The following is a 16,729-nucleotide window of genomic DNA, read 5'->3' as shown; positions in this document are numbered from 1 at the left end:
CTGTAGTAGGAGTGAGTGAGTTGGGTTTTAATCGACACGAAATGGTCATATATCGCCGAGAAGGAGTTATATTGTAAACGCCAATTGTAAAGCATACATTAAACCATTTATGTAAAAATGTAAGGAATTATATGTAAAGTGATTCTCTCTATATTTACATTTCAGCCATTTCCTTCTTTTGTCTTTAATGGCATTTGCAGTGTTATTGTCAATATAAGGAGTCCGGTGTCCTGGATTATTTGTCTTTTTTTGGAACATGCTTTTCGATACAATTGGTAAGTTTATTTTCAAATAATTCTCAAGACCTCTGAATCCCCATATCGTCCATAATTGTCCAATCTTTCGTTCTAATGTCATCTTTGATTGCGGTGAAGTTCGCTTTGTTATAATCAAATCTTGGTGCATTTTTGGTCTTTACCTCTTTGAAATAGATAAAATAAAAGATCAAAGTTAAATGATCAAATTTTCCTACACTCGGATTATATGTAAGTTCTTAAATCATAATCCTCTTCAATTGTGTAGATATAAAAAAGAAAACAAGGAAGAATATCCAACAGGCAAAGCCACGTTCCAAAAACGCAGCCTTCCCAAAGGCACACAAGAACAACACTCGCACACTACATACACAAACACACACACAAGGACAAAACAAACAAATACAGGAACACAGTGGGGCACCGCCTTGGAACGGTCAGTTGCAAAACCAAGACTGGGGAGTTTAAACCGGTTTATGGTGCACCTAACCTCACTCATACCCCCACCATGTTCCAAAGTCACAAGACAGTGTAAATAAAAGGCAACCCCGCCAGGTGAAACCCTAACATACGTAAAGGAAACAGAAGGCGTGTAATGTAAAACACAAAAATGCTCTTGTATATATACGTATGTACTCAATGCCTTTGCAGAAGACAGAGCAACAAGGGAAACACCCTTAAGGGTCCGACGAAACAGGCTAGAAGACGGACATCTTAATAGCTCAGTCCTGGTGGGATTTAAGAACTACTAATCATAGAGTCCTCCACCTGTTCCGTCAGGCACAATCAAAGAGGAAAGCGTAGCGTCCAACTGTAAAAGGGCTGAACACCAAACATGCGATGCGTCTCAAAACAGTTGGGTCATAACCTCTTTTCATAAAACGTTTAATCACTTTACTAAATACAATTGGAAAATTGCCATGACCCAAAATCTTATGAAGTTTGTAAACCACATCCCCGTGAAAAGCGGGTTTTGATATACCTTCTCGCAGAAGTGTCTTTAAATTGCTACTGTATTTCAAAATCAAATCTGAATTACGATAGTAAAATTTGGAAAAGTATTTACGTAATTTATAATAACGGTAGCCTTGTTGAAGAAGCTTATTTGTAATATATAAGTTACGTTCATTGATATCCTCAACATGACTACACGCTCTTGCAAACCAAATTAACTGAGAAATATATACCCATAAGATGTAGCATGGGGTACATCCCCATCCAAATGGGGGAAATTTACAATACTGAAATTGACCTTACGCCAGATAGCCTGTAACCACGCCTACCAGTTTTCAGGGGGAACAACTCATGCTAGGCCCGACAAACAAAGGAATCAAATGGCGACGGCAGAAATATTTTGCCGGACATTCTAGTTGATTTCGGCGTACGCTACCTCAAATTCACACGTATTTCTAAAGTGAAAAGACAAAACACAATCGTTAATAAGTGGATGTTCTGTAGCGAAACATAAATTCTACAAAAAACAACGATACGTTGTTGTTAAAAGCCGGGAACTGCACCCGAGTATGAGGAAAACTAAACAAGGCAGGGGGCCGAGCGGAAAACACGTAAAAAAGACGGAAATCTCTGAAACCATTATAGCTGATTTTGTGGGGTTTTTTTTAATTGTCCGTTTCTTTTTCATTATAGAAACGTCAAATTTCAATCTCCCGGAAATCATGTAGGGTATGACTATATTAAGCAGACTAGAATATTGATCTTTATTAATTAAGGTTGAAATCAGACTGTGGATTCTGAATCCTATTTCAAAATAATTAGATAAATTAAATAAGGTAATTTACATGTAAAAATTGTCACTTGTTTCATTTAAGAAATGTCGGATTTCGAAATACCGGAACTCATTTAAGATGCTCATATCATTGTTCAACATTATTCAGATACATAGCATTTAATGTCTAATACTTAGACATGATGTGTTTTAAGTATAAGTAAAGAAAGTTCTCTTATTAGAATTAAAACGTATAAATGATAAATAAATAAGATATAGTCCAAGGCGATGATATAGTCCACACTCATATTTCAAGACATATACCGACGCATCGCAGCTTAAAACAATTATGTTTGAGCCTATCAAATTTCTTTATAAAGTATACAGAATGAATGTATATTTTTTTGTTTAAGAACATATCTTCTTTATACGAAATATGCTATTTTTTCTGGAATTTTAGACGAAGTTTACGCTGTCTATTAAAATGAAATTTAGAACGAAAGCACACACCGAGTGCTAAGTCAAAACTTTGAGCGCCTAGAAAATTGTTGATTAGACTCATTAAAAATAATCTTATATTAATCATAGTTTTTTTATCATGTTTATTATTTGTTGTATTATCACTCAGGTATGACTTAACATACACCAGTGGGAGATTGATGTAAACCTTAAAAAATGCATAAATCATGTTTCCGGTACATTAAGGCATAATATTTACACGTTACCAGTCAAATAATATAGAACATCAAATACTTGTGTTTTATCAGTACATACCAGTTACTCTGGTAACTGATGGAATATTTTTACTATTGAATAAAGAATACTAGGCACTTTTGTTAAATAAGAAAGTTAATTTTCATAGAATTTTACACTGATTTAAATAAAATAATTAAAACGTTATAACACAATGAGTGCTAAGTCGAATTGCTTTGCTTTTAAACACCCTTATAAGATTTTTAAGATCAACTATTCTTGAGGACGTCCACAGAGCCTGATACATCGTTGACAATATTCGAGGTCTGAGAGTGGATTTGGAAAAGGGAAGCGCTCTAGTATTACACTCTCTTCCCTGTGTCTGATGTAAAGGTGTCGTAACGTCACCTTTTTACCATTTTGGACGATTTTTCGGTGGTATTTATATTCTTTGACTGGCGAGTCCGGCACTAAGTTTGACGGACAAAATGGCGGCTAACAACAAGGTTTATCAGTTCTGTTATCTGATTGGTCAGTTGGAACCTATCAATCAACACTGGCGTAAGGTCAATTAAAATCATCCCTCTTGGCATAAATTTTGGTATGTATAAAATTGTTGTAAATAGAGAGATGTAAATCTAGAAATGAAACAGTATTATCCGAGTTGTTAGTTTTATTTAACTGCAGCTCCCTGGGATAAATATTTTCCACTAACTGATCAAAAAACGGATTATCCATATCAAGTCTAGAATCAACGGTTCGTTTCCTGGCCGGTATCTAATTGGCTCATTCACGTGTTGACATAAAAACAAATATTTAATCCTTTCTACAAATTCAGTTTCAGAATGGTGTACACTTGTATATGTTGCAAGTAAATCCAAGTCGATATGTTTAGAATTAAAATTACCCAATGTTAAAAAAGTGGAAATGGTTCAACGCATACATGTAGTTCAGCATTTTGTACATTTTCTCCAAATTTATTCTTTCACTATTTGGACTTTTATAAATACAGCCAATTAATAGTTTGTCATTTCCTTCAATGCCGATTTCAACCTATACGGATTCGTTGAAATTGTTAAGATTTTCAATCTTATTTGCTCGTAGTTCTTGATTTACACAGATAACTGTTCCCCATTTACCGTTTTCACAGAAAATGCATCATATCCGTCAATTTTGTATAATTCTTCCGGGGTACAGTCAATAGTCGAGTTTTTTTTTTTTTTTTGGTAAATCTCAGTAATTGCTAAAATGCCACATATCTTTTCAGACAATATTGTTTTTTGGTTGCGGGTTTATCCCGCTACCAAAGTTAAAGTGTATTTCTGACAATCATTTCATCTTTATCTGATTCCAAATCACGTCCAAAGGATGTTCATGTGCTACACAAATTAGTCCCATTCATGAACAGTGCGGATGAATTTTCAATGAACAAGCAGTTCTTATTCAAGCTGTATCCACTCGCACTGACCATTTAGATTATATAAGATCTATCAATGATAAGGTACTCCAGCCCATGGTTACATCACAAGCTGGGTCAGGCAGAGTTCATCTTAGATATGAGGCACGTTAAATTTGTACTTGTTTCTCATTCATGTATATTCATAGACTAGCATTTAAACAGAAATTAAATCTACCAAAAACCCGCAACCATCAGACATTTCAAGGCTTTGATTATTTCTAGCTGCTTTTCTTTTGTGAAACAATCTGCATTGGTATATAGGGCATTTAATTCATCAAGCACTTTCTGTCAATCTTTTACAGAAAGTGCTTTTTTATTCACTTTATAACAATCGGTTAAAGCAGTTCCGTTCCTATTTACAGTTAAAACATTTATCGGTGTGACTGTAGTCTGTGCACGGTACTGCAGTCAGTCACACGTGCTTTACTTGAGCTCTTAAAATTGTGTGTCAGCCAGCCTGAATCACCCCTAGAACAGTCGCATCATTACTCTCGCGATTGTACTCTGTACTTGTTTGATAGCTAGGACTTTTATTCATTATAGTATCTTCACTGAAGACGTCACTTATTTGTTGACTAAAAATGTTTGAAGATACCTCCATTGGACTATTCCCTCCTTTTGGTGGTACTAATAGTAGGTTAGTCTCTACTTTGTTTTCATTATTTTCCTTATTTTTCTCTCTTCCTTTTATGCGTTCACTCCTTTGTTCCATTGTTAGGTCTCAAAGATAACTACCTTTTAACATTTGTCATTTTGATCAATTTACTCATAGGATGCTTTTAATTCATAAATGATTTTCATTTCTGTACGTTGAATGCAGACTTTATTCTACGTTTTCCGGATAAATGACGTTATTTTATAACTTCCGGTTCACCAAACCTGCAGAACTACCTTAAATCCAACCAGGACAGAACTGTTTTGATATATGACTTGTTTCGTCGGACCATAGAGAGCGTTTCTCCTGATGCTCTGTCTTCTGCAAAGGCATTGAGTACATGCGTTTGGGGTTTTACACAAATTTACAAGAGCATTTTTTTGTTTTACATGCCATGCCTTCTGTTGCCATTGTGTATGTTCGGGATTCGTCTGGCGGGAATTACTTTTAGTTACACTGTCCCGGGACTTTGGAACATGTTGGGGTAAGAATGAGGTTAGGTGTGCACCACAAACAGGATTAAACTCCCCAGTGGTGTTTTTTTTTCAACTGACCGTTCCAAGGCCATGACCTACTGAATTCCTTTATTTGTTCATTTTGTCCTAGTGTGTTTGCTTTGACATTCTCTTCTGGACATTTATCTTTTTTTAATGTTGTTTTTTAATTATCTCATTTTTTGGGGGGATGGAGGTTTAAATGCTTTTCTCTCGTTTAGAATTCTATAACAAATATAAAAAATCACTTTCACGATAAATTGAAAAAATATTTTTGAAATAGAAATAGATGCTTTTGTATTTGTAACATGTGCAAATGTTGAGGTCTACTTAACCCGTGACCAAAGAGCGTGGACGAAAAGTTGAATAACCAATAATTATCTCGTATAATAGAACTCCACTTTAGCAGTTTCTAAGGTTTTTTTTATTACCTTCCATGAACGACATAGTGGTCTGAGTCTGCTATCATTTTGGTTACATATAATTCAGACATGTTCAGTTTTACTGTTTGACCTACCAGATCCATAATAGGGTTAATTATGTGGGCTTTACGAATCATATGTAGCTCCTAGGTAAAGGTTAAGGTAAAAGTACATTTTATTTACCGTCGCTTTGTGAAACAATTAACATAAGCTTTGTAGAGCTTTTGAGCGACCCCATTTTAAGGAAAGTTTAAACCAATTATACCTTACCCCCAGCAATTTGCTGGTATCCATTTACAGCTGGGTTGAATGAAGAAATCATGATAAAGTGCCTTGCCCAAGGACACCACAATGAGAGAAGCCAGGATTCGAACCAGGGGCCTTCACCACCGTAGGAAAGCATCTTAGCCCTCTCGACCAATGCGTTCTAATTTCATATTTAATTATAATGAGATAAATGAGAAAAATATATCATCAAAAATGACCTATTAGTTATCCTATCTATTTAAAAAATACAGATATCATTCAAATTAAAGTCACAATTAAGAAAATAAAAGTCCATTTCGAAACCTCCGCGCAAGACTATTGTAAAATAATCATTAGTTAGTTACACTGATCTGTCAATTAATATGTAGTATAAACACGTTGAAGAGTCTAAATAATCATCTACTGTACGGATATCAAACAGGACGCTATGTTGCTGTTGTTGTTGTTGGTCAGGTAGATTCCCTCGTTGACTTGTCGAGGCACCCAAGGGTAAGAATCCTTTCCCTTGGTAAAAATCACTGTTCACCTTACAATCGTGAAATTTACACCATCAGTTATTGCAATTTATATTCAACAATGTTAACAAACCTATTTAGACAAATAAAACTTCAAACTCAAGTAAAAGTTGCAATAAAAGTTCATCAATAAAAGCGTGACTTTCCTCCACCGTTACATTTCATTTATTACATTACATGGAGTTTGTCCATTTCGTAGAAGAAAAGTTCATTTCGCAAAATGTTCTTAACAGAATATTTCGACCAATCATCATCTTTGTAACATTATGGTTTTGCAGACGATTTAAATATGGCGGCGGAAACGAATTTCACATGCGATATTTAGACGTTTTTCCCGAATGTTTTTAATGGCAGACTTTATTTTAAGTAAAGATGTCAAAAGTAGCACATAATTTACAAGATAAAGCAAGAACTGGAGATATTCAAATAACAGAAAGTGTTGACTTTGGAAGTTTATTGCTGTCTGACAATGTTCTAAAAGGTCTGAAAAATTCAGGGTTTGTTAGACCGTCACCGATACAGTTGAAAGCGATTCCGCTTGGAAGATGTGGTCTTGGTAAGATATATAATCAGAGGACAAATATTTTTCTCTGAAAATTGTTTCTTGTTAGCAATAACAGACGATTTCTTTTCTTTTAAATAAATGGCACACACTATATGCTTCTTACCCGTCGATTCATGACGCTTGTTTGGAAAATCGCGCATGCGCAACAAAAACAAAACATACATGCATACAATTTGTGCATTTAATAATAAAATCTAATGCCTACAACTTTATAAACTTCGAAGTTTTACATGTAATGTTTTTCATATGCAATTATTATTATTATTATACCAGATTTATATAGCGCCCTTTTCATGATAAACACGTTCAAAGGCGCTTTACAGCAACTGCAGCCACACAGGGCGCGAAATCATCCTCTACTAGTACAGACACAGAGCGATCTGACCAGAGGGACAGAGTGAGACAAAGCCCCCACAGAGAGATCAGAAATCAGATACAGGCTTGTCCGGCTAACTTAGCCTAGCTCGTTGCGAATAGACAGCCTGGTTCTTTAACGTGCCCAGTGTATAGCACTGATACACGCAAGGATTGCCTGGGTTCCTGACCAGTACACCTCTAGCCGGGTGGGAAACACTGAAAAGCGTTTCTGAAAATTCCCGAGTAGCTGCCGGGGATCGAACCCCCGACCTCAGGATTGGAAGGCCAGTGTGCAAACCACTGAGCTATCCGTCCACCATAACAATATGCAATGCATACCTTTTACCAAAGAGCTATAAAATAAACATATCGGCAACTTGAAAGGCATATAGAGCAAATCTCGCCAACATCCCGTGACAGCTGAATGAGATCTTGTTGTAAGCGTCTGTTGATCATGATTGATCAAGTCAGCAAACGCTTTGAAATAAGATTACTTTCGGATCATTTGTTTATCATGATAATGGCGCATTTTTAATGTTATTAGTATTTTCTACAATTTATGATTGAAAGTCTGAGAAATCAACAGTTTTCGCTTGAAAAAGGACTCAAATTGATTTATTACGTGCCGGGCGTACCACCAGTTTTATACTTCAGTAAGCGTCTGTTGATTTGATCATGATTGATCAAGTCGGCAAACGCTTTGAAATAAGATAACACGCTAACACGAGATGACGCGGGATTATCCCAAGTTGCCATTCTGTGTATTTTATAGTTCTTTGCTTTTACACAGCAGTGCTCCAGCTAGGATTAAAAAAGGGCAGGGTGCTGGCACTGAAAAGGGCACTTCTGGGGTGGTGGTTGGTTCGGGACTGTGCTCCCCAGGGAAAAAAATATAACTGATCCATGCATTCAGTGCATTTTAACATACTTTAGGCATGGAATTTGGCATAATTTAGGCATGTTTTTTTGGCACACTTTAGGCATGGTATATAAGGCATACTTTGTCTTTAAATAGGCTATGTCTGTCATCTCTAATTAATACACCTATTTATTAACTAAAAATTCTGCTGTTTGTATTTTACTTGGCATTGATTATCAACTTGTAACATTTCTTTGTAATTGCATACTGAATAACAATATCTATGTGTTTAGGCCTATTTTACTTGTTACAATTTCAGTACACATCTTCTCCATGTACTTGATATTTATAAATTTATACTGCAACTTATATACAGAAAATAAAGTTTGAACTTCCACTTAAATAAATGAAATCAGGCAAAGTTTTTAACTTACAACAGTCTAAAAGCAAGTTTAGCACTTGTAATAGAACGTATTCCGGGTATCCAAAATTTTATATCTGAGTATGGTTACACTTTTTTTCTAAAAGTCGTCTAATGTCCAGTTTACACAATATTTTTGAAAAATTATTATGATGCAAAGACAGTTTAACAGCATTTTACAGTATCTGACATTAAAATGTACCCTGTCATTACACCTTAGTAAACTAATTTCAAAAAAATCTTCATGAAAAATCGGCAATTTCATAAAGCAGACGACCAGGGGTTCCACTAGACCTGAAAACCCAAGGGTCCCAGGACCCTTGGCCCAAATTTTGAAGGGTCCTTTTCCAAAATACAGGAGTCCTGTCCCAACACGTCCATATAATTGACTATATTTTTTTATTTAGTAATACGTAGATCTTTACCTAAGAAAACAATAAACTCAAGATCATGTTACAGCATAATAAAAATGTCAGTTTCAGGTCATATAGTCTCAAATTGTAAACTAATATTTTTCAAAATTCATATTATTTTTATTAGGTTTTTCTTCAATATTTCATTTAATTTTTAATAACAGAATAATGCTATAACACTCTATTAAAATGTATCCAAAATGCACTATCCGGATACTGGTACACTTTCGGAATGTCATCGGAAAGTAGTTTTTGCTCAATTAACTTGGCCAACTAAGCTAAATCGAGAGATAGTTCCTCAAATAATGATGCTACTTATCATTAAAAACTGCATTGAAAGTCAGTTTTTTTAAGGAAATATGCATATGACATCGGGTGTAATTAGACTCGTGAACGCACATTCTAAACTTATTTTTGCTTTCGAAATTCACCAAAATTTGCAAAGTTTCTTGTTGAAATTACGGTATGATCACTGAATAGTGGTCTAATTTAAAGTTGGCATGAAAAAATCTTGCAGGTCACTTTTCACATGCTCGGTAATCAGCTGCTTACGATAATTTAATAATTGGCGCCTTTTTTGACAGTACACAGGATTAATACGCTTTATCAATTAATTTCAACACATCATTGATACTTGTTACCTATGTGCACTCGCCGTGACGTAACTTGCTGATAAAAAAATCAGTGAGGCATGTCTACAGGAGAAAGGGCGGAATTTAGCAGAAGATCAAAGGCAGGAGGGCATGACCGCGAGTGTTTATTTTGAATACACGTGTCTATCGTGGAAATAGTTTTACTGAAGGAAATGAACGATAAGAGGAGGGATTATCAAAGGAAAATGCCCCGGGTCCCGAAGGAGACACAGGCAAGTATCATGCCGGGTCCTTTGAGCGTCTTTTGAAAATCTCCCGGGTCCGGACCCGGGGTCCCGGGTCAAATGGAACCCCTGCAGACGACAACCTACTTTCGATTTCAAAAACTTGTAAAACGATAAAATCAAAATATTTTCCTATTTAAATTTGATTGTGATCGATTTTTATTAATTAGATTTAAATGTCTGCTGTCTGGACTTAAGTTTCAGTTGTGTATAAAGGGATATTTACGACTATATTACCGAAAACGAAAGTACACTTGACAGGTGGCGCGAAAATGATAATGATTTCAGACTGGTTAGCAAACTGTTTTAACACTAAGGTTCAGTGATTTTAATGCTAGTGGAGCAGTCTAAAATATCATGGTCTGCCTCGGGCACGATTACAGCAGGTAATTGTTTAATTGTTTGCTAATTATGTCAATGCCCCCCGGCGTGTATCACTCGATAAAAAGGGGGCAATAAAGCAGTGTATTATAATCAGTGAGGCAAAAAAGGGAAGTTTGGCTAAAATAAGAAATAAATGGTTGTAAAACGGGCAGGGTGCCTGGCGGGGCAACAGGGCGGAACAAATTTCGGAACGGGCAATGCGCCCTGCTGTAAATAGCTAGCTGGAGCACTGCACAGCAACCCTGGCCGTCTTGATCATTTGGACGCTCACTCATCGATTCGTGGAATTCTATTTTAGGCTATGAAGTCATGGAGTACAGATGCGCACCAAAATTTTTGCACCGCCGAACGATAGTTTGGTTCATTCCAGTCCACTGTGCTCAATATACGTTGAAGGATAACAGATTTGTCTAGCATTATAAGATGACTTCCAATACGACTATCAGAACTTTTGATACTTTTTATACGCCCGTTTGAAAAACGGGACGTATTATGGGAACGCCCCTGGCGGGCGGATGGGCGGGCGGGCGGGCGGGCGGGCGGGCGGCGTCCACAGACCTTGTCCGGAGCATATCTTCTACATGCATGGAGGGATTTTGATGAAACTTGGCACAGTTGTTCACCATCATGAGACGGAGTGTCATGCGCAAGAACCAGGTCCCTAGGTCTAAGGTCAAGGTCACACTTAGAGGTCAAAGGTCAAATTCAAGTATGACTTTGTCCGGAGCATATCTTCTTCATGCATAGAGGGATTTTGATGAAAGTTGGCACAATTGTTTATCATCATGAGACGGAGTGTCATGCGCAAGAACCAGGTCCCTAGGTCTAAGGTCAAGGTCACACTTAGAGGTCAAAGGATACAAGAAAGAAAACTTTGTCCGGAGCATATCTTCTTCATGCATGGAGGGATTTTGATATAACTTGGCACAAATGTTCACCACCATGAGGCAGAGTGTCATGCGCAAGAACCAGGTCCCTAGGTCTAAGGTCAAGGTCACACTTAGAGGTCAAAGGATACAAGAATGAAAACCTTGTCCGGAGCATTTCTTTTTCATGCATAGAGGGATTTTGATATAACTTGGCACAAATGTTCACCACCACGAGGCGGAGTGTCATGCGCAAGAACCAGGTCCCTAGGTCTAAGGTCAAGGTCACACTTAGAGGTCAAAGGATACAAGAATGAAAACCTTGTCCGAAGCATTTCTTCTTCATGCATAGAGGGATTTTGATATAACTTGGCACAAATGTTCACCACCACGAGGCGGAGTGTCATGCGCAAGAACCAGGTCCCTAGGTCTAAGGTCAAGGTCACACTTAGAGGCCAAAGGTCAGATACAGGAATGACTTTGTCCGAAGCATTTCTTCTTCATGCTTGGAGGGATTTTGATGTAATTTGACACAATTATACACCATCATGAGACAAAGTGTCATGCGCAGTTCCCTTCTTTAGAATTACTTCCCTTTGTTGTTACTATAAATAGCTTATATTGTAACTTTTTCATTACTAGTCGTAGGGAAAAATCGAGACCACTTTTCTGTAGTGCAACATGCATGCTACATCCAATTATGAGGTGTATTTTGACCAATCTCTACCTGGTAAAGATTTTTGTGTGGACTTAAAAAATTTTTTTGGATTTTTTTTTTTTTTTTTTTTTTTTCAAGATTAACTACCCTTAGTTGTTACTATAAATATCTTATATTGTAACTTTTTTATAATTGACCGTAGGGAAAAAACAAGACCACTTTTCTGTGGTACAACATAGATGTTTCTTTCAAATTTTAGGTGTATTTTAAGGTATCTCTACCTGGTAAGGAGTTTTTTTGTGGACTTAGAAAAACAAATGACTTACAGTGATTACTAAACAACCACAAAATTAAAATTCCATTTGCAAATACAGGTGCTAGAGTAAAGAAATTTGCTGTGACGGGCGTATATTGTGACATTCTGGCACTCTTGTTAAAACATCAAATTACAAAATATGAAGGGAATTAACAATGAAATGTAGAAGGGTTAGCGACTGACACGTCACCCACCCAAAACTACTTTCAGAAACAAATGTAGAGAATGTAGATAAACTTCAATGACAATTAAACTTGAAACATATGGAAAAATAGAAAGAACTTGTGTAACTTTAAGTAACAAAAAATGTTAAACATCGTACACTTGAGTTCATTGTGTGCAGTGTGGACATAGAAAGGTGCTGTGTCGTCTTACAACTCTTGTTGATGTACAGAATGCAAGGTGTACCCAATGCATGCAGTTGTCACATTGCGCCCAGTTGACAATTTTTAATGTGGGTAGCTCATGAATTGCCGGTGGAGAGCTCTTCTTACAAACACAGCAGACGTCACTTTCGTTTGTTCATCATCAAAGTCTGTATCAGAATCAACAGTGACTGGTTTGGTTCTGTTAATGTTAATTCGATCCACTTGTTGATGGCTTTGGACTGTAAAGTGGCATTGTCTTCTGTGTTGCTTTAGCCTTGTTTATGGTTTTATTTTTTTCGTATTCTTCAAGTTCCTCCATGTATTTGTCTCCGGTGATAGCTGTGCCAGCTGCATTAGGTTTCTGTACCTTTTTCTTGCCACATATGCAAGTGGAACACATTTCCCGTTGCTGGCGTTCTTCCTTTATGCGGAGGAATTCACCAACAGCATCCTTTCCAGCTTTCATTGCCTTTACCTTTTCTATGGGCTTATCTTCCCTGAAACTTTCGCACGGAATAAGCTTTTCTGGTGAAATAACCTCTTTACAAAGTGGGTAAATACCTGTTTTGCGAAATCCAGCTTGAATATTCAAAGGTGTCATGGCTTTCAAGTATGCTCTGCAGGTGATTGAACAAATTTCTTATTTGGTGATTGTTTGACCTAAATGTTGATGCATATATGAGGAACACTCTGAATAGTAGTAGTTCTTGAATGGTCCGAAGATTGAGACATCCAAAGGCTGTAGTAAGTGTGAAGAATGAGCCGGTAAAACAAACAAAATTAGACCCTGTTCCTTGGTCCAGCTGATCAACTGTGGTGTTTTGTGGGAACTATGACCATCATAGATGAGAAGTATAGGTTGAGAACTGGCTTGTGTAGGTCTTACATACGGTATGAAATGGGTCTTCAGGTAGTCTTGGAAGATTTCGCCATTTGACCAACCGGATTCGGACAGTACACCTTTGGCATCAGCTGTGGCTCCTTTCATGAGGTCTGGATTCCACCGTTTTCCTTTGAAAACGAAATATGGAGGAAGAGAATTTCCGAGGGCATTTTCACAAGCAGTCAGAGTTGTTGTAGTGCTTCTGGGCGAAGTAATGGCCTGTGGCTTTGTCCTAGGGTTTGCAACTATGTTGGGTGGGCGATGTTCTGGTTGAAGTCCGGTTTCGTCTAGGTTATAAATGAATTGTGGCTTGTCAAGTAAGTTGTTTTCAGTTAAAACCTGTTTTAGGTTGTCAAAATAACTTGTCAAGAACTTCAGGGGTTGCACACTTGGCACGCGTACTCACAAGCTTACGGGGGTTAACAGACGAAAGGCAGTCATTCCATCGGCGCAAAAATCCAGCCAACCAGTTATTACTCATGGCTTTATTTATCTTCTTTTTACCCAAATCAAATGCTAATTCGCCTGCTAATTGTTGTAACCTGACGTTGGTATACCCATAGCCCAACTCTGCTAAAATTTAAATACTCTTTATTGATAACGAACGAATACGCTGTATTGAACAGGCATTGGCAATTAATCTAATTAGCACTTGTTAACCAACATGAACTTATTAATCATAAGTAAGTTACTTGTGCATGGTCCTGTTAGGTTCTTTCAGAAAAATATTCTGCAGAGTTATGGGACTTTGTTTTTGTTACTATCTATATACATAAAGTCTATATATTTACTTAATTATGCAATCTTGTGTTCATCAGATTGCAATGTACTGTGTCAGTGCATTGGTGGGGGATGGGGGGAGGGGAACATTTATCACTTTCAGTGATAGCTCTAGTTTAGTTTGTTCATATTGATGTATGTTAATCTTGCATAATACATCTTGCATAATAATTTATAATGTCAGTTATTTATTGTGTGCTATGTTAAGGTGGTTTCAAAAGCTCATTAGGGCTATGTTATTTGTTACATTTGCACCATTTTGTAAATAAGATTGACTTTACTTGACTTTTTCAGCCTATAATATCCGACTATTATATTGGACCCTTTCCCAGTGCAAAATATGGATATTTTTTCCCATTTTCAGAAAAGACTTAAAAGGGTGAGTGTTGCCTTGTTCACACAGTTCATGTTTTGTTTTTGTTTCATATTTCAGATTTGATTGTTCAAGCGAAGTCAGGTACTGGAAAAACTTGTGTGTTCTCTGTGATAGCATTAGAAAGTACTGTGACAGATACTGTATCAACACAGGTATTACACATTCTTTTTAGAGCTTACAATGGTTAGTTATTGTTGCTCTGTTCATAGAGTAATGAATAGAGTATGCAGTAAGCAAAAAGCAGTCATGTTACCTTCTTTGCTACATAATTATTAATGTATATATATCTGAATTTATCATTTTTATGCCCCCGAAGGGAGGCATATAGTTTTTGAACCATCTGTCGGTCTGTCTGTCAGTCTGTCGGTCTGTCAGTCTGTCCGCAATTTTCGTGTCCGGTCCATATCTTTGTCATCGATGGATGGATTTTCAAATAACTTGGCATGAATGTGTACCACAGTAAGACGACGTGTTGCGCGCAAGACCCAGGTCCGTAGCTCAAAGGTCAAGGTCACACTTAGACATTAAAGGATAGTGCATTGATGGGCGTGTCCGGTCCATATCTTTGTCATCGATGGATGGATTTTTCAAATAACTTGGCATGAATGTGTACCACAGTAAGACGACGTGTCACACGAAAGACCCAGGTCCGTAGCTCAAAGGTCAAGGTCACACTTAGACGTTAAAGGATAGTGCATTGATGGTCGTGTCCGGTCCATATCTTTGTCATCGATGGATGGATTTTCAAATAACTTGGCATGAATGTGTACCACAGTAAGACGACGTGTTGCGCGCAAGACCCAGGTCCGTAGCTCAAAGGTCAAGGTCACACTTAGACATTAAAGGATAGTGCATTGATGGGCGTGTCCGGTCCATATCTTTGTCATCGATGGATGGATTTTTCAAATAACTTGGCATGAATGTGTACCACAGTAAGACGACGTGTCACACGAAAGACCCAGGTCCGTAGCTCAAAGGTCAAGGTCACACTTAGACGTTAAAGGATAGTGCATTGATGGTCGTGTCCGGTCCATATCTTTGTCATCGATGGATGGATTTTCAAATAACTTGGCATGAATGTGTACCACAGTAAGACGACGTGTCGCACGCAAGATCCAGGTCCGTAGCTCAAAGGTCAAGGTCACACTTAGACTTTAAAAGATAGTGCATTGATGGGCGTGTTCGGTCCATATCTTTGTCATCGATGGATGGATTTTCAAATAACTTGGCATGAATGTGTACCACAGTAAGACGACGTGTCGCACGCAAGACCCAGGTCCGTAGCTCAAAGGTCAAGGTCACACTTAGACGTTAAAGATCATTTTTCATGATAGTGCATTGATAGGCGTGTCCGGTCCATATCTTTGTCATTCATACATGGATTTTAAAATACCTACGCATGAATGTATGACACAGTAAGACGATGTGTCGCGCGCAAGACCCAGTTCCGTAGGTCAAAGGTCCTACACTCTAACATCGGCCATAACTATATATTCATTCAAAGTGCCATCGGGGGCATGTGTCATCCTATGGAGACAGCTGTTGTTAGCTCTACTTTTCAAAGAAAAAGTAGAGCTATTGTACTCGCCCCGGCGTCGGCATCGCCGTTTGTTAAAGTTTTTGATAAAGTCAAATATCTCTGTTACTATCAAAGCTATTGACTTGAAACTTACAATAGTTATTTACTATCAAAGTCTACACCAGGAGAAACAATCCCCATAACTCTGATTTGAATTTTGACAGAATTATGCCCCTTTTTAGCTCGACTTTTCGAAGAAAATGTAGAGCTGTTGCACTCACCCTGGCGTCGGTGTCGCCGTTGGTTAAAGTTTTTGATAAAGTCAAATATCTCTGTTACTATCAAAGCTATTGACTTGAAACTTAAAATATATATTTACTATCAAAGTCTACACCAGGAGAAACAATCCCTATAACTCTGGTTTGAATTTTGACAGAATTATGCCCCTTTTTAGCTCACCTGTCACATAGTGACATTTGTGATCACCCTTCGTCCGTCGTCAGTCCGTCCGTGCGTGCGTGCGTCCGTCAACAATTTCTTGTCTGCACGATAGTGGTTTCATTTATGATTTTATTTTAACCAAACTTGCACACAACTTGTAT

General features: G+C 37.5%; 1 protein-coding gene across 1 annotated transcript in view; it reads left to right on the top strand.

Moving 5' to 3' along the window:
• The first annotated feature begins 6,768 nt into the window (after nucleotides 1–6,768).
• Nucleotides 6,769–16,729, top strand: part of LOC123529647 (probable ATP-dependent RNA helicase ddx20) — a 35,392-nt gene continuing 25,431 nt past the window's right edge. Inside the window, exons 1-2 of the mRNA XM_053521259.1 lie at nucleotides 6,769–7,041; nucleotides 14,666–14,760. Of these exons, the coding sequence (XP_053377234.1) occupies nucleotides 6,858–7,041; nucleotides 14,666–14,760 (279 nt within the window). The 5' untranslated portion in view covers nucleotides 6,769–6,857. The remainder of the gene's footprint in view (nucleotides 7,042–14,665; nucleotides 14,761–16,729) is intronic.

The sequence above is a fragment of the Mercenaria mercenaria genome, chromosome 13, assembly GCF_021730395.1.
Source record: "Mercenaria mercenaria strain notata chromosome 13, MADL_Memer_1, whole genome shotgun sequence".
NCBI classification, from domain to species: Eukaryota; Metazoa; Mollusca; class Bivalvia; order Venerida; family Veneridae; genus Mercenaria; species Mercenaria mercenaria.
This window is presented reverse-complemented; position numbering and strand designations above follow the sequence as displayed.